The 23,866-nt window shown below is 39.6% G+C and overlaps 3 protein-coding genes across 8 annotated transcripts in view; 2 read left to right on the forward strand and 1 right to left on the reverse strand.

Moving 5' to 3' along the window:
* Window positions 1–495: 495 nt before the first annotated feature.
* LOC106949197 (transmembrane prolyl 4-hydroxylase-like) lies at window positions 496–9,995 on the reverse strand. The gene is made up of 9 exons (XM_015035318.1): window positions 9,605–9,995; window positions 9,200–9,281; window positions 4,656–4,852; window positions 4,456–4,546; window positions 3,257–3,419; window positions 2,974–3,159; window positions 2,721–2,811; window positions 2,500–2,623; window positions 496–2,300 (listed from the first exon to the last, which is right to left on the reverse strand). The coding sequence occupies exons 1-9, from the start codon at window positions 9,971–9,973 to the stop codon at window positions 2,086–2,088; spliced, it is 1,518 nt and encodes a 505-aa protein (XP_014890804.1). The 5' UTR covers window positions 9,974–9,995; the 3' UTR covers window positions 496–2,085.
* Window positions 5,233–9,176, forward strand: LOC106949198 (secreted frizzled-related protein 5). The gene is made up of 4 exons (XM_015035319.1): window positions 5,233–7,006; window positions 7,425–7,600; window positions 7,675–7,761; window positions 7,859–9,176. Exons 1-4 carry the CDS (start codon window positions 6,477–6,479, stop codon window positions 8,176–8,178), a joined length of 1,113 nt encoding a protein of 370 aa, XP_014890805.1. The 5' UTR covers window positions 5,233–6,476; the 3' UTR covers window positions 8,179–9,176.
* Window positions 9,996–10,339: 344 nt separating the features above from the next.
* The window catches only part of LOC106949196 (cyclin-dependent kinase 17-like), a 52,025-nt gene continuing 38,498 nt past the window's right edge, over window positions 10,340–23,866 (forward strand). For 5 of the 6 annotated variants that reach the window (XM_015035310.1, XM_015035312.1, XM_015035311.1 and 2 more), the window contains exons 1-2: window positions 10,340–10,422; window positions 22,686–22,846. In XM_015035310.1, the coding sequence (XP_014890796.1) occupies window positions 10,370–10,422; window positions 22,686–22,846 (214 nt within the window). In that variant the 5' untranslated portion in view covers window positions 10,340–10,369. Of the gene's footprint in view, window positions 10,423–11,967; window positions 12,188–22,685; window positions 22,847–23,866 lie in introns of those variants that run through there. The other variant, XM_015035317.1, reaches the window with a different exon arrangement.

Genomic DNA, 23,866 nt, shown 5'->3' on the forward strand with positions numbered 1-23,866 from the left:
AGGGACAAAAATAATGATCTAAAACCAATGTAATGATAGTTAATAATGTTTGTCAAGTGTGATAACCATTTTGACTTATTGCTGACAAACTTAATTGATAGTCGCAGTCCCAAGTATTCTACTGTTAATTTGAGGGACTATCATATGATTGTACAAAAACAGGTGCCGTCCAATTTCAGATTTAACTTTTTAACATTTATAATGTATTAATGACATTAACAATTTTAAGAATCAACTGTCCCAGCTCATGAGATTGAAACATAATTTTTGAGTTGTATTGTAGGAAAGGTCTTATGCAAATATATGTCTGTATAACAGAGGTTAATTAAAAGAGTGACTTTAAATTGTATTAATTGTGGGTTTTAATCTTTGTCTCAGATTCGTGGGACATACTTGATGATGGATGACATCTAGTGGCCAAAATGTGGATCTTCATCATCACAAAAAAAAACAAAAAAAAACAAAAAAAAACAAAAAAAAAACGCTCAAACACCATTAATAAAACACAGCTTTATACAGTTAACATCTCAACACACACAAGTACAATGTGCACACTTACAGATTGGGTGCAATGTCAACCATTTATAAATACCCATGTCTTTAAATAAAATTACTAATTTGTGGTAATAAATAAATAAATAGTCTGAGACAATAAATATATTATTTGTGTGTGGGGGAAAAAAAACACTCAGCAAAACATATCAAAGACGTACATTTGTCTTTTACCTGAAGGACTGTCTGTGTATTATTCTGTCCAGCCCATTTTAATCCTGACTCTTGGTTTCACAGGATGACGACAAAGTCTTATTAAATAACACTTCAGTGCAACAGATCAGTAACTCTGGACATAGATATGAAGAACAGAGCTAAAAGAAAAGATCTGAGAAACATTTTCCCTCAGGAAACACATTCACAGATGAACATTGTGTTAACTTCTAACAAAAGGCTTCACTTTCAAAGCAATAAATAAGAAAATAAATAAGAATAACCTGAAGCAGGGGCAGAAGCCTCACAAACCAAAACAAAATGCACACTAGCTGGCTTAGCTCTTATATTTGACTGCATGTTTTTGCATCTCTCCTCATTTTGTTTAGAAATAGCTATCGCTCTATATCGGTTATATATCGTTAAGGTGCGGTTTAGGTTTGAAACATTTACACTCTTAAATTTCTGGATAATGTTTCTTATAAATTATAAATTAAATTCTAGGGAATTGGCCCCATCAATATTGAAATCATAATATTTTATGAAAAGAGATATTGTGATGCTGTTATGTGCAATTATCATCTCGACAAAGAACAATGCAAAAGTCTGGAGCCTGCCTTTATCACTTAAATTTTGCACTTAAAGGCCCGACCTGCTTATATGAAACTGAAGTGGTCTTGAGATTTTCACAACTCTTTAACAATAACTAATTTAAATATATTTCTGTTAAATTTTTATACTTAAAATGTGTCAAAGGAATGTCTTTTCAGCTCGGTAATCCATACACATTAACCTATGAATCATTAAAGAACAAATGATTCATACTAAATCTAGTGCTGCGCCTACACAAACAATTTGACTGAGAACCAATAATAAACTGTCTTTTGCTGTTAAAAGTAAAAAAAAATAAAAATCTAACAAAAACTGATCTTGGCTAAATTATTGCATAACCTCACTTAGTATGTTGTGGCTTTAAAACAATCTGAAGAAACTGGCCAAGTGATGAAGAAACGAGGATTATGATATGACTTAAAGCAGATGATTAGCGTCTGCTGATCACAGCTTTAGGAAATAGAAACAAATTGAGCAAAGGCATAGAAAACTGGAACACATATGCATTATGTAGCAGCTGATCTCAGTGTTATGTAAGTTTTCAGCTCTTTGGGACTGACTTTTTAGTGTACAAATGCTGTAATTTTAAAATTACCTCAACGTCTGGGTCCTTTTTAGCCACATCTATAAAATAATGCGGGCTGCTCCTTACTTTTGCAAAGTCCTCCTCGTCATCTGATGTTGTGTAAATGTCAGTCAGACCTCACTAGACGGAATGACTCCATTTCCAAAGCAATGTTTTGGTGTCATGTTTGTTTCACAGCCTGGCTATAGATCCAGGTGGAGGTCGCTGTGTGACAGAGACTGGTAGTGCTCATCCATACCAGACTTGGCTTGATGCCTTTGAGCAACTAGTCTCTGGTAGCGAGCCTGCTGCTGGTGATCAGGGTCCACATTCACCCAGCTGTTGGCCACCCACTTTACTCCTCGCTTGACTGGACAATCACCATGCAGGGAATACTCGTCTAACTCGCCCATCCAACCTGGAGAAACACGGAGGAAACAGCAGCCAAGACGGTTTACTCAAACTTTTTGGTTTATATAACCACCAACATAGATACTAGAAATTAAAAAAGATGCTCATATTTGGATCTACTTTGATTCAGGTCTAAATATGAGCAACATGGGTTAATGATCACACTGTTAAGATTATGTATATAACAAAAGTTTTTTTTTTTTTACCTCTGCCATCAGAGAGATGATTATACCAGAGGAGAGCTGTTCCAGCAGTTGGGGTCAGTCTCAGGTTCCCTTTGCCACAAGCCTGTTGAGTGTCCGTCAAATCAACTCCATCCTGGACCAAAGCCTAAAATACACGTAATCAATAAACTTGAGGTGTCTAAGCTTGGCTGCATTCCATAAAAATGCTTCATACAAACGGATGTACACAAATCCAAATTCACCTGCTCATTGTAAGTACGATTGTCCGCCACAGGAAAGGTACTTTCACCACCGTCCTCAACAGAGCTGAGATAAAATAACACCGTCAAATACCTGAAGAGAAACAAGCAAACAAATAAAACAGAAGAAAAGGAGCACCGATTTCTTAGTGCCTCCGTTTGCAGAAATAGCAACATTTTGAAAGTCAAAGAGCAAATCCAGAACTGAGACGCAAACAGAACGTGAAAAGGAAGTAGTGTACGAGAAGCTGCATACCTGCAGGAGACCTCTGTGAGAGCAGACGTGTTTCCTGCCAGCCGTGTGTGTGCACACGTGGTCTCTGACTGAGACGAGCTGCTATCGTAGTGAGCGTTGGTGAAGTCTCCGTGCTCGTAGCGGGAGACCTGCAGTGGCTCACTTAGTTCCAGAAGTGCAGAGGGCAGACGAGTCAGAGCGATTACTCTGAGTAGGAGACAGGAGGAAACAAAAGAAAAGTGCTCCACTTTAATACAAGCTGTATGTGTGAAACAAAATGGGGGAAGTGTGTACGGGTAGGGACCTTTTCCTGAGGGTTTGCAGAACACGGTGAGATCCCAGCCCCTGAAAGAGCCATGTATGTCTGTTTCTCTGCTTAAAGTGACTGTGCAGGCTCCCGCTTCGCTGTTGCCGTGGACGCTGGGACACATCATAAATGCGCCGAAACTCTCCGAGCGTCAGTATTCCTGCAAGGCACATAGAAAAGTTGAGGTCTCATTAAAAGAGTCTTCCAGTATGCAGGGTTGTGATTCCAGTTCAGTGGAATGAATTCCTGAATTCCTGTTTAGTGAAAACCCTTTCTGGGACCTGGTTTTTAGTAATTTTTTCTTTGTTCAGCCATATGCTTATTCTTCAGCTAAAATTGTCCTGAGTTCCCCTGGGAGACCCGTGTCCCAGTCGCAACAATAGCTCTGGGGTGCCAGAGCAGAGGTGACTAGAGGACAAGGCAGCTGGGGAATACATGGTATCCGGGGGAAAATTAAGAGAAAGGCCTGGCAGACAATCGGGTTTTAATGAGATAGGACGAGGCCCTTCCGGATGTGGAGAACGCCTGGCATGGCACAATGGTATCGGGTCAAAATGGTGTCACCCCTCTTCCTGCCTTAACATTCACAAACACTTGCACGCAACCGCAGCCACAAGTCAGCTATTTACAGTGTCTTTACCAGAACAAAAGCAGGGACCACACACACACACACACACACACGCACACGCGCACACGCACGCACACACACACGCACACACACACACACACACGCACACACACACACACAGACTAATTTCAAGAATCCTGAAAATGTATTCAGAGATCCTATCATGCACCTAGACAAAGGCCAACTGAAGTTCTAAAATTGAATCAACATTAAGTTTTGAAGGTTTCTACATATTTTTACAACAAAACTGCATATTTTTCAGAGTAAAATATCTCACTTCTCAATATTTTTTAAAGCTGAAACAAAAACACGCAAAAAAAAAAATCAGGTCAAGTTTTGAAGTGGAAACAAAAAAAACACACTAAGAGAGTGGATGAGTGGAAAAACAAGAAAATCTGGAAATAAATGTTCACTTATTAGCACTTATCTTCTTTCCCCATAATTATCCAGACATGAAACATTCTTCTATGAAATTCCAGACCTTTCCATTTTGCATAGAAATCCAACTTTTTCTCTACTATCACCCAGAGCACTTAGAAATATGCATATGAATTACAGAAGGACTAACCTGTTGGAGAGGCTTCCAGGCCAGTCAGTATTTGCCGTAAGTTATCAGGGCTTAACCACGTCCCATCTCGAGAACGAGAATGACTCACAATCTAGAAGGGAAACAAAATCATGTGTCTTTTTGCAAAAAAAAAGGCAAAATCATAAATTTACAATTCATAATTTCCATTTTAGAAATGTGCGCTGTTATCCTGCGGATACCTCCTGCTTCTGAAGAAACCCGTCTTGGTTCAGGTCCAACAGACTGAAGACCTCTTCCGTGCTCAGAGAAAGCAGTGGCTGGTTTAACTGTGTTTGATCTTGGCTAGGTGTTGCTGCCTGGCTGTCCATCAGACCTTTGAGCTGGGCCAGCTGTACCACCACACGGCACTCCTCCTCCGATAGGAAACCAGGAATCTCTGCAGAAAAAAACATGAAAACACATCAATAAATGGTATCAGGCAACACAGGCACACACGCGCACACACACTACAAATTTGATGTGAAAGACCAACATAAAGTAGTGCAGATGGAGGGGAAAACACATGGTTTCAAACTTCTTTGCAACTTAAATGCTGAAAATGTGCCACTCGTTTGCATTTACCTCCTCACCTTTTGCTACAATTGCTATAGTCTGGTCTGACTAAAGCAGTTTATGCCATATGTTTATATCTCTAAAGTTTTATTTTGGCACTTACTGCAAAAAAAACAAAACAAAAAACAACAAAAAACAAAAACAAAAGGTAGGAAGGTATAGTAAATATCAGACTATTTCAGAATATTTACATGAAGGTCCTCCTTTAAGGTTTAAGGAGTAAATGAACTGTGCATCTAACGAGTGCAGGTTATTCCCCTCGGTCTGTCTACATTGAGCCACTTGTGGTATAGCCTGTCCCTCAGGCAGCTTTAATGAGTGGCAACATAGAGAAAGGAAGTACCGGTGTCAAGGAAGTAGAAAATGCTAAAATCAATTACCATAATGCAGGAACACAATCTGAATCTGCTATGCTCGTTCTCATTTTGCCTTCATTCATTGTATTGAATGAAGGCACAATAAAGGCCAAAACATTTTTTCCATCTGTTCTAATTTCCAAAATCTTCTCTAGATTGATTGGCAGTCGAGTCTTAAACATGCATATTGTTACTAAATGCACGTAGTTATGATGTACTGTTTAATAATTTGTCTTTTCTCTGCTGCAGTCCATCTGTGTCTTCCTGCCGTGACCCTTCGGATAAAGAGCTTCCGGCAGGTTGGTTGCTTGTACAGTACAAGCCTTGTTTGGCAACCGTATCTTTTATACTGTACCCTTGGTTAATCCCCATTGTCCAGTCAAGCCTCATTAATCTGGACAACTGATATGAATGAAGAGGGACCGAGGCTTCCTCTTCTCCCCCCCATGGCTGTCTGTCTTTCTCCCCCGGAAAGGAAGTGACCTGCTTGTCAGAGCAGGAATCAGGCCATGGCGACGCAGTGGGACATTTTGTTTATATCCTCTGCACATGCTCACACATGTAGAGCTGCCCATACAGAGTTCAGTTGTTGTTAACTTGGTCAATAATTACCTCGGGCTCTGAGGAAATCATTGTCTCCAATATTACCGGCATTTTAATCATTCAGCGTACAGAGTTACATGAACTTATTCAGATTAGAAATCTTCTCTGCAGTCCTGAGTCAAAGCTAGGTGCCTATAGAAAGAGTAAAGGAAATTCTCTACCAAAGACTGAATGTGGCCCTTGATTTAAAGTGTAAAGAAAAGAAGAAGAAAAATAGACAAGATCAATTTAAAAGTTGTTTATAAAAACATCACCTTACAAAACCTCAAATCTGACAATATTAAATTTACTCAATAAATTAATGCACCTCTCTCCTGGCACCCCGTCCCTACCTCCTACAGCACTCTACACCTCCCCTTTTCTGCTTCTATGCAAATCTGTTCACCACCCACTATAAATACATCCATTCTGACAACATCCCCTCCACTTTAACCAAGAGATCATCGTCACTTCTTGATTCCCCGCCCCCGTTTTAACTTTCTGACGACAATGTTCTCCCAGTTAGCTTCTTTGCTCCTTCTCCTCATACTTGCTGGGTCCAGCAAACCGGTGAGTGTACGCAGAGGTCAAGCACAGCTGGACGGACATATCAGGACAGAAGACGCACTTCAATCTGTGTTTAAGGACAAGGGCCGAGACCTGACAAGTGTGGACAGCAGGAAAGAAGATGTATTTGGAGATTCTCCTTCTTCAAAGGAAGAAATCGCAGCGGCAGCAGAAGATGGAGAAGCGTGGGGAGAGCATGGTGCTCCGTCTAACTTCAGATCCACACACTTAATAAGCGACGGTAAACTGTGGGATCCCCGCTTCTCTTCTCGATGTGTGCCAATCCCTTCCACCATGGCCTTGTGCCACAACATTGGCTATGACACCATGCGGATCCCGAACCTCCTAGGCCATGATTCCCCAGCTGAGGCTGTCCAGCAGAGCGCCAGCTGGTTGCCACTGTTGGCCAGAGAGTGCCATCCAGACGCTCGCATTTTCCTCTGCTCTCTTTTTGCTCCGATCTGCCTAGACAGGTATGTTTTGTTTCCACAAAGTAGAATAGAATGTGTCAAAAAAATAAAAAACCTGACTCAAAAGACTGTGGCGTTCTTATTTTCGTCATTTCTTAGAGCCATTATCAATGCAGCAAATCGCACCTTAGAATAAGAGTTTCTAGAGGGAAAACAAAGCTGGAGAAAGAACACTTTTTTCAACCGACACCGACAGGGTCATCAACAGATAACACAATTTAGAAATGATGATAATTGGTGCTAATCTCAGAAAAAAATGCTGTGGTTTCACACAGAAAGTTTAGTTAATCACAGGACAATCGTCTCCTTTTTTTTTATCACATTAGCATATTTTAGCTGGGTGGTGTGTATTCCTAAATCTATTTAAAACCTTTCTTCTAATCACTGCTGTCCATTTCCCTCTCCATGCCGTCTTTGACAGGTTTATCTCCCCCTGCAGAAGTTTGTGTGAATCTGTGCAGGGCAGCTGTGCGCCAATCATGAGTTGCTACGGCTACCCCTGGCCTGAAATCCTGCGGTGTGACCAGTATCCTGCAGACCACCTCGTGTGCATCTCCTCCATCACCAACGCAACTGCTTACACGGGGGCGCGCGGAGGTGAGCGACCGCACACGTGTGATTGAGTCGAGTTCATTAAACCAATTATTCAATTGGTGGTTTAACGGTTTCAGTGCCTCAGGCAAGCTGTCGGGACTGTGAGCTGGAGGAGGCCTCCTCCCCAAAAGAGACACTGGAGAACTTCTGTAGGAGTGATTTTGGTGAGTGCCGACATGTCTCGTCCAACAAAAACACTCCACTTCTTTTATTGAAAACAGAAGTCAATATTGCATCTCTGTTCATCTATTATCCTCCCAGTTGTGAAGCTGCGTCTGACAAGGCTTAGGTATAGTCCAGTAAGTCTATCTCAGTTCTCCTTGGCTGCCAAGCTGGACGTCTTAAAGCGTGGGTCTCTACTAGGTGGGCAGATTCGCTCACGCATTGAACTGTGGCTAGAGAGAGATGCCACATGCGTTCGGAACATGACCCGACAGCATCCACGAGGCGGCACCTTCCTAGTAACCGGGACAGTCCAGGGGGAACGCCTGGTGGTCAATAAGGCTTACGCTTGGCAAAGAGAAGACAGAAGCCTCACTGCAGCTGTGCGCAAGTGGAAAAGTCACAGGTGCAGGAACTAACAACTTGCAGAATCTTAAAACATTCTGAGTGTGAGATCAACCGAGCAGGGCGGATAGTTTAGAAGCTTGCCATAAAGCTGCAGCTTTAAATATTTGTCCGACTTTTTAAAAGGAATTCAAAGCAGGTTAGAACTGAAAAATGATAGTTACGGCACATTCAGGATTGAGAAACTGTCACTACGACAGCTGAGCATAAAAGATGATGGGAAAATGATAGAAAATAAAATGTAAATACTGTGTTTCTAAACTTGAACTTAATGTTGCTGGTTTATATATTTCTAATTCATTTCCTTTTTGAGTTTTCTTTCTATCTAAATCTGCTTATTGTATTTTCTAATTAATAATGGTGAAGCAAAAATTCTATCCGTTTCATTCTTTTTATATTTCTGAAGGTTGTTGTTGAATTATGAAAAAATGCATCCAGTGTGTTATTTGACTACATTTTGTTAAATAAATATTGCAGCATCGTTTCTGTCACTTTAACTTTGTTTCATCATTTTGAACAAAATAAACCATATTTCTAAAAACGTCAGGTTTACTTATGGGGAAATGCAGTTTCATCTGAAATGTAACTTCCACATATTTTTTTTTTTCTGAGCCTAACAGCAGTCATGTCTATTATAATCTGGATGGTCACTGCCTTCTGAGTACTAAAGATAGAACAACTTTTCTTAAAAACCTGTTTAGGGATCTACAAAAGTGGCACATTTAATTATTTTCTGTTCTACTTTGTTGTTATTTGGGGGAAATTCCTTTTTTCTTTGAAAAGCATTCATAGTGTGTTTCATAGCTGCCATGTACACTCAAGGTACCCTCTCATACAGGGTTTCTAGGCGTTCTGTCAAACTGGTTATATCAGGTACATCTTGCTAATGTTGCAGACGCCTCAAGTGGCTGCAGGACAGTTGATGTTTTCAAATCAAAGAATGTGAACCACTCTTTGTGAATAAATAGCAACACATAATGCAACCGAGTTTTTCCACAGATGGCAGGTCTCATTCAAGTATTACAATTTACTTACCAAACAGCAAAGGTTTCAGACTGAGTGTTCTCATCTCGTGTGTTCTGTCCGGTACTACAGACACATGTTGAACATGTCCAACCTGGAGAGGCACAGAACATAGTTTTAATGTAGAAATAGTGAGGAACTGCATCTGCAAAACAATATGGGCTATTTTTTTTCTATTTATGTGTAATCTATATGTTGCTTGATATATGGACATGCTGCAAAATAATTTTCCATTGGGAAAAATAACATTACTACTACCATTGAACTCTGCAAATGATTTAGCAGTTCTCTTGTAAGTACTTACTGTATAAAATACTCACTCTCGAGCAGTACTGTCTCATATTACATTTGTGATCAGTGTTGCGAAGAATCAAATAAGGACATTTAAGTTCTTATAAATTACACCAAAGATCTTACTCGTATCCCCTCCATACGATGTAGGCTGAAACTCTGACTGTATTCCTCCACATGTAACTCTCTCCCTGATGGAGCAGGTTGGGGCAAGCGCCTGTCCGTGTTGATGACTGGAGCAGGGGACGCCCCGTCTCCACTTACTAAATCCCCGGGGCCGTTGTTGTAGTGCACGTAGAGTAGTAGGGCGATGACATTCAAGATGTAAACATGGAAGAAGACCATGACCACCACGAAATAAGCCCGAGAGCAAACATTGCTTCTCTGTATGTGCAGCCGAGTAGATCGAAGACGAGGAATATTGTAAGGTGGTGACAACGGCTTCTGGCTGATGTCTTCGTGTTCCAATAAATCTTCTTGAGCTTCGTCCATCATTTACAACACACGGTTAGATATTATTTTAAAGTGTTTACAGTGTAAAGTAAAAACACAAACCAGCCAAGCTTGAGCTACCTTGTAAAATGCTAGCTAGCTATTTACATTAGCATACTTGGGCTGTTCAGCTAGCTACAGAGTTAGCCCCATTGCAAACTTCTGTTTTTTTTTGTTTGGTTTTTTTCAAGAAAAAACGACACTATTGTGTCTGCTACTGTTACCCGACGAATCAGGACAGCATCGATTGAATAACCAAGTGCAGTGACAATCGTTTTCTTTAATAAATACATGTGTCGTCATTATATAAAAGCTCCTAATCCCGTTCTAGCTAACTGACAGCTGCGCTGCCCCTGACAACCTGCCTAACAACAAGATAGTCCGCGATATTCGTTGTTCATGAGCTCCTGTAAAGTGTTAGCGACCTCTACCGGGCAGTGCCCAATATCAAGGTATGTTTAAATGATATTTCCTCTAAATTTAACATTTTAGAAGAAGGAAAGCATTGTTGGATGATTTTTTTTAAGTTTAAAAAGTGTGTTCGCAGAATTCTGAAACGCACGTACCAATTTGTTAAGTGATTCTGTGGAATGCTCTGAGGTCTGCAACTTGTATAAACTAAAAAGCTATTTTTGCTCTCAGTGCAGCTAAATGAACGCCAATCAGAGCCACAAACGTTATACCTGACTATTTGAAAAAAGACAACGTATAATTTTTTTTTCTAAAATATATCTAACGTAGGAAATGTGCTGTGATTTTTAAAAGAGTCACCATCTTATTTTTGTTTCTTCAATAAGAAAAACACAAAACTTTAGGAAAAAGAGGATTGGAACGTTTTTATTCCATAGGATGCCGATATGTGTGAGCAAAAGGCATATGGATTCAACATGTCAAGAAAAATTTGTGTAAACATGTGGTACTTGTCATTCTGTTGTGGGAAAGCTGCTAAAACCACTATTTGTCATCTATATATATTTAAAAACAATTGTCAGTCGTTTATCATTTTTATCCAAAGTTATAAAGAGTCATTGAGAAAGGTCTAAGGAGCCACTTGCGTCTAAGGAGCTGCAGGTTGCAGACCCCAGCCTGGACGAAGAAATTAAATAAAATATATTAATAGTTTAAGAAAAATATACATCATTATTGATGATAATAATGATTATTATATAATCATGAAGACAGATTTAACCTTTTGATTCTAGATATCTAATAATGCAAACACAACACATTTCTCTTATTTAGCCGCAAGGTGGCGACAAAAACACATGTCAGAGACTCCCAACTGTGCTGTGTCATTTGTGATAGCCGACGTATATGTCGGCTGCCGGGTAATACTCATAAAGATTATTTCTTTCACAAAAGCAGCAATAAGGAAATGTTGCAATCGACACATTGCAGGTGTATGAACCCAATTTCAAAAAAGAATGGAAACATTCAACTTGCTCAAAGTATACCGTAAATATGTAAAATATTCATACCATATGTGCACCATCAACACAGAAGGGAAACAATCAAAAGTTTAAAATCTTTTGAGTTGGTTTTTAATGGGGCAGACGAAAGGTGACAGCTGCTGTCTATTTATTACCAACGCCAGCTAACGAGTTTTGGATCATAGTATTTAATTTCCATAATTGCCATGCATTATTTACTCGAATTTTCTCAGCGGTGCACATTTAAATACAGACCAGTTTGGATAATGAAGGCTAATTTCCCCTGGTGATGTTGCCCCTCAAATTATTCCATCTGATTCTACTTTTTTAAGACAGAGGGGATAGAATTGGGGGTGGATGTGAAAGGGTCTAATACACTCTCCCTTAAACACACACACACACACACACGCAGGCACACGCAAACCCCTTGCGGTGTTTTCCGGGATCACGCCACTGCTTCCACTTGGGATCCACACAGCAGCAGCGATATGACTGATCATCACCGGACGGGACGGCACTGAATATCAGCCAAAGTTTGACCTGAATTATGGTTTATTACTGATTAACGATGCACTTTGTCGGGGCACGGGACGCTGCCACACGTCGACCGACGCTGGGCTAGGAATTACCGGACGGGGGAACGATTAGTTTGGGGATTTTTTTTATTTTTTTTTTTTTACAGCAAAGTAGTTGGAGGAACTTGTCGCAGTGGCTCCAGTCCCAGTGTGTTGCCTGGATTACCACATACAAGCGGAACAATAGTCTCCTGCGGCAGGAACACGAGCAGGTCGGTGTGGTTTGTTTATGTTGGGCCCTGTCCTCACTGCCTGTTTTAACTAGTCAAGATGATGTGGAAATAACAAGCACAGAAACCATTTCTGTCGCCCTCCCCCTCACTGACTTTGCAGGTGTATGCTCATTATTAGACTCGCTGAAAGAAATGGTGTAACCCTGCGTAAGCGGTTGTGTATGTCTAATGCGGATAGTTTGGCGCTCTCCTTAAATCACAACAGAAATGGGAATCGCTTTAAATTAGTCGCACCATTGAGAGATTTCGATAAATGGCGATACTGTTGAGTACAGCAGTCCAAACCCAGTCAAAGTCCCCGGAGGATTATGTTTTTAAAAACCCGGTTTTTTTTTTTTTTTTTTTTTTTTTTTTTACTTTCGTAAAGTGTTTCCTATTTCAATACAAAGTCTCAGGGTTTTCCCTGCTCCTGTTTCCTGAATTGTTTCGGCCGGCGGCAGGGTAACTTTTTCTCTGCCCTGCCTGATTCTCCTCCTCCCGGATACTTGCGTCAGGAAAACACGGGGAGAGAGAAACTGACCGAAAGCACTGAAGGCCTGGAAGGTAGAGGAATCTCTGCCAGCCCGGGCTAAGGTGAAAACTTGAAAAGCTGGGTTCGGTTTCTGGCTTTGCTCCTAACTCTCCGCGCTTCCTCCGGTCACGTCATGTTACCCGGAGATCACCGGGACATGCGCTCCCAAATGTGACGGGCTGTCCAGTGCTGCAGTCCTGCGGTTCTTCCAATAACATCGGTAATAAGCCCTTATACACTTCAAAAACGGCCATGGTTGTATAATTATGCAGTTTGCGTGGGTCAGAGCAACAACAAAATGTTTGCAGTGTGTTGGGAGTATCATTTAGCGGTAAATAATTGATATCAGTCCCAGTGTGGGATGCACAGATTGAAAGTAATGCCTCCCACATTAGTTCACTCGTCCTTGATGAACCTCCAAAATGTTGAACCCGAAATCCCAAAATAGTGGCTGTATCTGAAAGCTTTGAGTTTTGTTTTTTATTCCATTATAATTTCGTACATATCCCTATTTTATTGTTTTTGTGTGTGTGTGTGTGTGTTAATATCAGAAATATATTTTTTTTTGTAAATGTACACTGCACTGACAAAACAAGCAGTTTGAATTTAATTGAATTAATTTGAACATTCTGCCTGGCTTTATTTGAATCAGTTTTTTTGAGTACTTGAGTACACCCTTGAAAGCTAAAAGACACTTAATTTAAATACCTTATGTACTTAGTCAAATAAATTACTTAAATTCTTGCTTATATTTGATATAATATTGCTCATTTCATTACTTATCTTACATAAGAAAATATACATACATAGTTTGTGATTAAAGTATAAAATGTTACTGAAATAGCTATGTATACATTTTTAAAATCTTTTCCAACAAGATGGCATGGTACATATCCTTACAACTACAGTGAAGATCTGCTGTTCAGTGACAAGGAACGCTTCAGGGGCACAAGGTTTAGCTAGCTTAGCTTAGCATCAGCGTAGAGCTTGATGATATGGCAGAAAAATGTGTCATGACATAAGGGTTTTATATCAGTCATCGATATTTTCTGTTTCATCCTCAGCTCTAAAGCTTCATCAGCTCTGTCGCTAAACGACTTAAAAGTGAAATTTAACCCTAAAATTCTTACTGGAGTACAGAAACTTTCTTAATTGTAAATCTTGTTACAATTTCCAAGTTTTGGTCAGTTTATATGCCTTCATTATGGAGTCCATTAAACATATCAACCTCACTGTTCACCCAACACTGCAAATGAATTATTACTATAAACTGTTGTTAGAATTGAATAATTTAATGTTACATTTGCCAACTATAAAATGGCTGATGAAAGAAAGAAAGAAAATTAAATGGTTGATATTCTATACTCTCCAAAACTAACTTTTAGAGCGTAATCTAGTTTCACTTCACATCATTTTTATCTAGTAAGAATCATTGCAGTCATCAAATATGCCTTTACCAAGCAAGATGTGTTAACCATAAAAATAATGATAATAAGATGTACAGTGGACTCCTGGTACTATCAGGAGTTAGAGACAGCTGAAATTCTTGAGATCGCCTCTAAAAACACAAACAAAATTCAATTTTATTAAAATGTTATGTAATAGACTATGGACCAGGGCTTCACAGTTTTGGTAGCACTGTTACCTTGCAGCAGGAAGACCCCAGGTTTGAATCCTAGCCTGGGGTCTCTTCTGTGTGGGGTTTGCATGTTCCCTCCCTGTGTGGGTTTCCTGTGAGTGCTCTAACTTCCTTCTTCCAAAATCATCACTATTATGCTAATTGGTCTCTCTTGCTTAGGTATAGTTCTGTGTCTGCATGGTTATTTGACCATTGTGTGTCTGTGTGTCACCCTGTGATGGACTGAATGTGCAAGAATCTCTGCTTCCGGATGTGCAAAGCTGGTGGAGACAAAGTCCAAAACACAAGCAGTGGAAAGTGCAGCAATATTGTTACTATAAAGTAAGAAAGAATACTTCTGTAAAGCACAGAATGTGGAGTAATTATCTTATTTGTTCCCAATGTATCTTCTGGTTTGTGAGCACAAAATGTGAAGGCGAATGTAACAATGTTTCAGTTTGTGTACTTCTACATGTTTGTGCTGGAAAATGTGTCTATTTTCCAGCACACCTGATTCAAATAATTACATGACTTCCTCTGCAGCCATCAAATCCTGCAGAAGCCTCTCTTAATCACCCATTCATTTATATGTTTAGAAGGAAGGATACACTTGTAATGTGTAGGTCAGGGGTAGTTGAGGACCAATTTTGGGAACCACTGTTATAGAGGATCCTATTAACAGTATAATGGCCAAACAGATAGAAAATAGTTTCTCATGAAAAGTGGATTTTTTTTTGATAGTATATAAGGATGGAATTTAGGGGAAAATTTCAATTCTTTTTGTTTAAACTCTTCTTGTGGTGTAAAATAGAATATTTATGTTCTATTTTTTTATGGAAATCTTAGAAAGTCATCTTGAAAGTGCAGGAAAAGTGTTTGTTGAATATCTTCATGTGATGTAGACAGATTATTTAATTCAAGATGCAAAATACAAAGGGCCATATTGCACTATTTTGGTAAGTAACAAATTTTGTGCATAAGAATTCGTTTGAAAGTCTGAAAGCATAACCGACCTGGAAAATAAAAGCGAAATTGAGGAAAGGCTCATTATCCAGATGGCACACATCATCTGTGAAACGTGGTGGAGGCAGTGTGTGAATGTGTGTCTGCAAACTGGCTTTGGTCACTTATTGATCACTGCATGTAGCACGATGAACACAAAACAGTTGTTTGTTTTTCATGAAACCTGGCCTTTATAAAGGGAGGAAGGAAACCATTGATGAAAGAAAGCTATAAGACGTCTATTTTGTAGTTTGTCACAAATCAGGTGGGGGACAAAGCTGAGTTGTGGAAGAAAGTTCTGATGGGTTGAGAGTGAAATTTTATTTATTTTTTTGTTGTTGAACGAACTCTATATATAGAGGAAATTTTAAGTTTGCATGGTATTCTGAACACACCGTGTCCACCATGACACATGGCAATGGCAGCATCATGCCATGGCAATGTCATCCCCTTTTTTTCTCTGTGAGAAGGTTACAACTGAGCGGGGAAAAGTCCAAGGGGTAAGAATTTTTTTTTTTAGCAAGTTGCTTTTTCAAAAACAGTTGAGCTTTTTGATGGCATTCCTACCTTAGCCAGGACGGCATACAAATAATTTACCCTTTTAATATGGTGATACTGACTTTAGCCAACATATTTGTGTTGAAATTAATTAATATACTGACACCAGTGTTTTAAATTTCTCAAAGAGAAACAGTTCTCCTGTCTTTAGTTCATAAAGATTATGAAAACATCTTATTAGCTTTGCCATTCTCCGCTATTTCTTCCTACCATCTGATATCAAACCGTTTAGGCGAAGTGTTGGAAGAGCTGTTGAGGAGAAGCCATTGGGTCGATGAGAAGAATGGACCATTGTTTGGATTAACTGGCTATGTGTGCGTTTGTGTGTGGGATTCTGTAGTTGGGCAGATTTGTGCATTACTCATGCATCCCGAGGCTGCTGCTCAAAAAGCAGTGTTTGGAGCACCACAGTGTGTGCCCGCTACACTCTGCCACATTGCATGTATGTGCAAGCATGCGTGTGATTTGTGTGTCAGCGAATTACATAAAAATGCAGGTTTATGGTAGAAAGAGAAGGAAGAGGTGAGATTTCAAGTTAGGAAGGCTGAACCCCCCCCCCCCCCCAAAAAAAAAAAAAAAAAACAGTGGAAATACAGGCCAGGAATCAAACTATTTCTATTGACAGTGTGTGTGGGTGTGCATGTGTGTGTGTGTGTTTTATGTGGCACCCGCATACCCCAAGTCAATTTATTGTTTTCCATTTTAAAGCAGCCAGAGGAATCCAATACTAGCTTCTGGTGAAGGTTCTGTGGAAAAAAAAAAAAAGAAAGTTTCTAAAGCAGACATGATCACGTTTGCGTGAGAGAATGAGGCGAGATTGAGGAGAGAAGTGAATTCTCGTCTCTTGCACTCTCTTTTCTTCTTCTCTTCACCTCAAATCTGCAGTTTCGGCCTGGGCCTGTAACCTAGCAACCCAAGTGGTGTGCGTGTGTGTGTCTTGAATAAATTCGACTTTACCTCTCCTCTGTCCTTCTCCGGGATGTGTCAGTTCACTTGCCAAAATGCCACAACCTTGCAGCCACCCCACATGTGTCTGGAAACACATGCTCACAAGCTGTTAACAGACGCAGACGAATGGTTTGGTACAAAGAGGTTTTATTCCTTTGCTCCTTTGTGCTGTTTTTCCTGTTGACCTTTGATCTCCTGTGTCTATCACAATGCTTGAATTTTAGCACCTTGTGCCTTGCTTTTTAAACTCATCTGAACAACAGGAAGTCTGTGGACATTTTAGAAAGTGAGGCTGCATCCTTCATCTGAATTTGCCCTTCTTTTCATCCGTGGGTTGGTAGTGTTTGGTGAGTGTGTGGTGTGCACATGTTGCCAGTGATCGGCCACATGTCTCGATCCACGCACGGATGTACTGCTGCCAAGTTTCTCACTCTCCCAACGTCCATCTGCATCACACAAGACCAAACGTCCCTTGGACATGTTTAATGTTTCATTACTGCTGAAATATTCCATAGACCATCACAGGTGCAGGCCTCATAAAAAGAAGTGGATTCTTTTAATGCTTTTTTTTTTCCCAATAAAGTGTCATTTTGCAAAAAAAAAAAAGATTTAAAATTCAAGAACTATTTAAATCAGCATTAAAACAGGTAGGTAGTTAAACGTCATAAGGACAAGAACAGTTAATCTTCCAGAACATTTAAGCAAATTTTAGAAGATTTTTGTATTTCATGAAAAGAAAATCTCAATACGTCACCTCACAAGCTTTTAGCAGATTAGAGGAATGTAATTTTCTAACTTATTTGTATAAAATGAATGCGTTTCTTTCCTCCTGTTAGAACGTGGGCTGTTGCAGTACATTCTGTTTCAGAAATGCCATTCTCCAAGTTCCCTGTTGGAAACACAAAAATCTCCCCCGAAACCTTGGAAAATTGTTCGTCAAGCATTTCCGAGTTCAAAATCTTGTCTGGCTGGTTTCCATACAAAATGTAGTGACAATGGCAGCTTCACTGCATGTCCGAAAAAATAGTCAATACCTAGATTTAACAAAACAAATCTAGGTAGAGAGCCACCCACTGGATAATTAGTCAATGGGTGTTTCTGGCTAACAGTTATTTAACTCTTACAAATGTAGTGATTAGTTAATATTTTAAACAGTCCTTAAATTGATCAGATAAGCTTATCAGGAAAAAGGCTTCAGTTCTAAGGGAATCATAAAAGAAGGTGTTGTGGACCAGTGAATCCAGATTTTCCCTTTTCCAGAGTAACGGGGTAATGCACCCATCATGCAGTGCTTACAGTACGAGTCTGCTCAGGCTTTGTTATGGTCTGGGATTGCTGCAGTTGGTCAGGTCTAGACTATCAGCAACTTTATATGCCGAAAGAAAGAGCTCAGCTGTTTTCATAAATATGCTGAAAGGCCAGGCCATTTGTTCCCTGGATTTCATCTTCCCTGACTCCAAATTGACGATGCCAGGATTTAATGAACTTGAGTCCAGCTCTTAACCGCATTGTTGTTTGCCTCGCCCATCATTTCGACAAGATCTTGCTTTAAACGCTAATTCAGGTCTGGGAGTGAATAAATGAAACACACTGAAATGATATCATAGCAAACCGATGCTGCAGTCAAAGCTGAAAATGGTTCAGTATTTGTGTGTGACTTTTCTTTCTTCTAAAATATGCCTTATTACAGCATCCATGGAACTGTAGCATCCTCTGTGGACATGTTGTTTTGGCGTTTAAGGACCAAAAATAGGAAGAAATACATTGTTGTCAACTTGTATTGCTGGAAGTTAGCATCCCAGCAACTAACAAACTTTACTAGTTTTCTGCCATTTGTCAAATTTAAATGCAATGTAATTCCCAGATTCAGATTTTGATATCTGATGTAAATTAAACGCAGCATTAAGATGTCATATCTATACTTACATCCAAGATTATTAATGCCGTTTTCAGAGTTACATTTGACTTTATTTTCACTCAACCAAGAAGTTTATTTATTATAGGAGGTAAGACAGGCCTCTCTCAAAAGAAACAAAGTAAGACAAAGGACTAGATGTTTAAAAAAAATGCAGGATTAATATATTTTCATTTACATTTTACAGCTTCTTACAAGGGCACGTGGAAACACTTTAGATACCTTTGTCAATCATCACTGGAATTACTTTATTGACATCACCGCAATCAAACCCTCTTTATTATTGCTGGCTGCTTTTGCATGTTTCCTCTTGTATCTTGACATTTTTTCTTTTATTTACCTCCGAGTCTAATATTTATCTCCCTGACTATCAATTTCCAGTTCTGGCGTTGACTTGGTCAATCAAGTATTATTATTACTTCCAGTGTGAAAAAAATTAAAACCTTTTGTTAAAATTAAAATATTGCTTGAAACCTAAATCCACTGTGTGACTTAATCATTTTGGACATTTCTTTTTTTAGTTAAAGCGACTGATGTTTGTGTTCTAAGAAAAGTTTGGAAAGTGATTTCTTTCTGCTTTGTTTCCAGTTTGTTAGACTTTCTTGAAGCATTTTAAAGTGGGGAAAAAGTTGAAAAGTTGTTTCTGTTAGTAACACGTTGCTACTGAGGAGAAATGATACAAAAATATGTTCTTTGTTGAAATGTAAACAGTACTTGGTTAATAAGTTTATTAGCCTTTTTTATGTCTGAATGATTCATAGATCAGACGTAGGTGGGTTGAAAACAATCAGCAACATTCCTCGGAAAGTGACCGTGTCTAAAGTACAAAGAAAACGTTTGAACCTTTAAGACACAGAGAAAGCTTTCTTTCTGAAAAGCTTCCTCCTCAGGAGAGAAAAATAAAGAAACGAGGACTGAAGACCTTTGCACAGTACTGCTATATCTGCCCACAGATCAATTAGTACTGCAATCTGCAATGCTCCTTTGTGTTATCACCCAGTGGTGGATGGGTTTCTTATTACTATTCGTGCTATATCAACGAAGATAAGATTAAGACTGTGAAATTAGTTGTCATGATGTGTGTGTGTGTGTGTGTGTGTGTGTGTGTGTGTGTGTGTTTGCATTTCTCCCCTTGTAAGACCCATTTTTCCTACAAATGCTTTTTGTGAGGACCCTCTGCTCCTTATGGGGCCCAACCCCAAGCCCCATAAGAAGAAGTAAGGTTTTCAGGTTAAGGACTAGATAGTAATGGTTAGGTTTAGGGTAAGAGTCAGGTTTTGGTATAGAAATGAATGCAAAGTCCCTGTGAAGATAGGAAGACATATTAAGCGTACGCGCGTGTGTGTGTGTGTGTGTGTGTGTGTGTGTGTGTGTGTGTGTGTGTGTGCATGTCTGCGTGCTGGAACAGGAGCACCCCTGTGCGTCGATGATAATATTTCCATGTATTACATTGGTAATAGGAAAAGCATGGGTACCAGCTGTTTCTTATAACGTGACTCATTATTCCTGATAATTTGTGAATCATAGCTTCAAGTTTGCATGAGGCTTCCTTCTTAATGGAGTCTGGGAAAATATGCAAAAGAGCGGGGGGAGGGAGCTTAGTACCATGATAATCCAAGTAACGGATGATGTGAAATAAAAGAGGGTTGTTCTATTTTCACTCTTTTCTTCTAGACTTAAACTTCATGTCTTGGAGAGAAAAACCAAACCGTGGCCTTAGGAACTGGCAGAAACAATGTTGTTAGAAATAAAGACTCTGCCTGTGCACATCTTCTGGCAGAGAAAAGCCAGTTGTCCTCTGTGAGGATGTTCCCTCGAAGCGCTGTGTGTTTCTAATAGGCCTGACAGACTGAGAGCCTAAAAGGATGAATGGCTTTTGTTGAAGCCTCCGAGGATGGATTCAGAGTGAAGGGCAGTGGGCGCCGAACGTATTTGTGTGTACTTTGGTGTGCGTGCTTATCAGCTCCAGAACCTTTTTTGGATTAGACAGAGGGAGCGGGAAGTGGAAGGGAAACAGAAACGGTCTGCCATTGCTGCCTTTACTTTGAGGATGCAGTATAAAAACAAGCCATCCACAGCAAAGTGCATGCATGCAAAGAAAAGTACATCAACTTTGAAAATTCTTCATATGGTTCAAACTTTTCACATTTTGACTTAGTAACAGTCAAATATGGAAAGAGTATTACTGCATACCTGCCAAGACAAGGCTGTCCACTCAAACTGGGCAGGAAAAAGAGAAGCAGCTAAGATGGCTAAGGCAACTTTTAAGGAACTGCAGAAAGCCACAGGTAAAATGGGCTATTAGTTGTGTTCTTCATAAACCTTAAGAGCAAGAAGAAAGCAATTGAAATCCAAATGAAGTCCTGTTTGCTGCAAGCCAAAATACAACACAGCAAACAAATGGAGAGGGGTTCTGGTCTAATGAGACTAAAAGAGTTGTTAACTTACATGCAAAGCGCTCTGTGTGGTGCCAAACTAACACTGCACAACAGCCACATCACACTATTCTCAATGTAAAACACAGTGGTAGCAGCATCATGCTGAGGGGACGCTATGTGAGAAAAGCTGAAAAGCAAAATAGATCAAAGATGGGGCAGGTAAATACAGGGTAATTCAGGAGGAAAGCATGCTAGCTGTAAAAGACTTGATACTGGAGCAGCAATTCATTTTCCAGCAGAATAACGACTCTAAACAAACAGCCAAAATATCAGTCCCGCATTTTAACCTCTGTAAAACATTTGTGTGTGAAAGTGCTCTATGAATAAAGTTTTGATTAGTTCAAGCGGTTTAGAGCAAACGTTTCACAGAACGGCCCAGTCAAAGTGCAGACCCAAATTTTGTTGGAATTCTGTGGCAAGATTTGAAAATCTGTGTTCATATAAACCATCATCCATTTAATCTGAATGAGTTGCAGCTATTTTGCAAAGAAAAGTGAGCAAAAAGTCCAGCATATAGACGTGCAAACCTCCTGGGGGACATCCCACAAAAGAAATGCAGCCATGATTGCAACACAGGATTCAATGCTAACACACTTTACTTCAGTTTTTCTTCTAGTTCAAAAGTACACAGCATGTTGTGCTGGCCCGCTATATATATATATATATATATATATATATATATATATATATATATATATATATACACACACACACACATAGAGCTAAACTCATCATAAACACTCACAAATGTGCACATGAAACCGTTGTGTGCCACACGGGACTGAAGTGTGAATCTCTCAGCTGAAAGAACAACTTGCTCCCACTGCTCATTATTTTAACAATAGGGTACTTTTCAGCTGCATGTTCAGTGTATTATTAGTTATAAGAAATAAGTAAAGACCAACTTTGTGATTTAATTAAGGTGTTGTCCATGGATCCCTTGCTTAGACTTTACTACCCCAGAACCAACCAGTTATATTACATATTGCATAAATACTAATTAGCTTTAATTTTAGTTTTAAGCATATCAGAGTTTGTTTGCAGTGGTCCATCTCCTACTAGTTGTGGGGGTTGTGCATGCCTATGCTTGTCAATCACAACTCATCTGGGAAGGCTTCTGTTGTCTAAAATCTCTGGTGAACTGCACAGTCAGCCATTTGCATGATTTTTTTTTTTTTTTTTGGGTACATTTTATTTGTTCTCTTTCCCTCTTGTTCTCTCTCTCCCTCTCTGGGTTTGTCTGCCTCTCATTCTTTGTCTTTTATTCTGCAGTGTTTGCACTTGGGACACATAACAATGAGAACTCACGGTGTGTGAACAAACACAATCATTGGGAGCCCAAAGAACTTTGTAAAATGCGAAGGGGACTCCACTCTAGCAGTTTCGCTGTACAGTAAAAATTATGAAGGTGGTGGTGAGGTTCACTAGTGTAATTAGAGAAACGTTGACAGTCGTGATGTTGATGCTGTTTTATTCCTCCTCCTTAGGCCAGAGGGCCCCTGTGGTGGAGGTGAGAAGATGGACAGGATGAAGATAATCAAGCGGAGGCTGTCCATGTCTCTACGAAGTGCTCGACCTGTCGATGACTCCCTGTCTGAACTGGCAGAGCAGATGGCTCTGGATGAGCCATCCACAGCCAGGGACAACGGTGAGACATGTACTCTCAGAATCATATCAACAAACGCCTCCGTTAACATCACCGCCTTAACATGCCGAAATGAAAGCTGTGTCCTGCATTACAGACATTGTATCTGTGCAAAGGCATTCAGTGATTTGGACAGGTTACACAGTCAAGGAGGAAACATTCTTTTCAAAATATAAACTTTTTATAGAACGAGAAAACGAGAGAAGCATTACTCCAAAGTTTGCACATTTAGAGAGATGTTAGATTTTATTACACCCAAGCCTTTTTTATTACAGGAATTAAGCTTGTTTTAACCATCTAATTAGTTGGGAACAATTTATGCAAATCCTGTAGGTTTTGAAGAGCCCTTAACTTTTTCAAAGCAGCCAATGGCAAAGAGAATGGAGATAACTGCAATCACAAAAAATAATCTACTTTGTACTTTGCATAATTAAAGTGAACAAAAATGCAAGTTAATAATTTGTAAGGGTAGTTCCAGTCTTTAAAATATCAGCGTGACTTACTGCATGCTTCTTCAAAGGCAGAGTTAAATCACGCGGAAGGACTCAAAATAGCAAAGGCAAAAAATGAGCTTATTGACTGAAAAAAAGCTTTTGGAAACAATGATGGACTTAACGAAAAAATATACATCCAACTGAGCAGAGTAAAAGTAGAGACAATTACTATTAATATTGATAAATAGCAATAAACTAAGATTCTTTTAGCTCTTATTTTGAAAACATAACATTTTATTGTGAAAGGAAGAAAAGATTCAATTATGTTACAACAAATTTTCGGAATAGCGATGTTTCTCTGAAAGTCTCTTAACTCTCCCCGCGGTCTTAGAGCGACACTCAGGAGAAGAGCGGCAAATGACACTGTATGACAGAGGGGAACCTTGGGGGGTGGTCCTGTCAAACCAACAGTTTCCACATAGAAATAAACTTGGGTTAGTGCAACCCTGCCAGACCATGCACAGGACGTCGTCTCTTAATAATGCAGGGTGAAACATTCACATCCGAAGACTTTCACAAAAGTAAAGAA

Source organism: Poecilia latipinna, unplaced genomic scaffold, assembly GCF_001443285.1.
Source record: "Poecilia latipinna isolate Pla-1442-1.1 unplaced genomic scaffold, P_latipinna-1.0 Scaffold330, whole genome shotgun sequence".
Classification (NCBI taxonomy): Eukaryota; Metazoa; Chordata; class Actinopteri; order Cyprinodontiformes; family Poeciliidae; genus Poecilia; species Poecilia latipinna.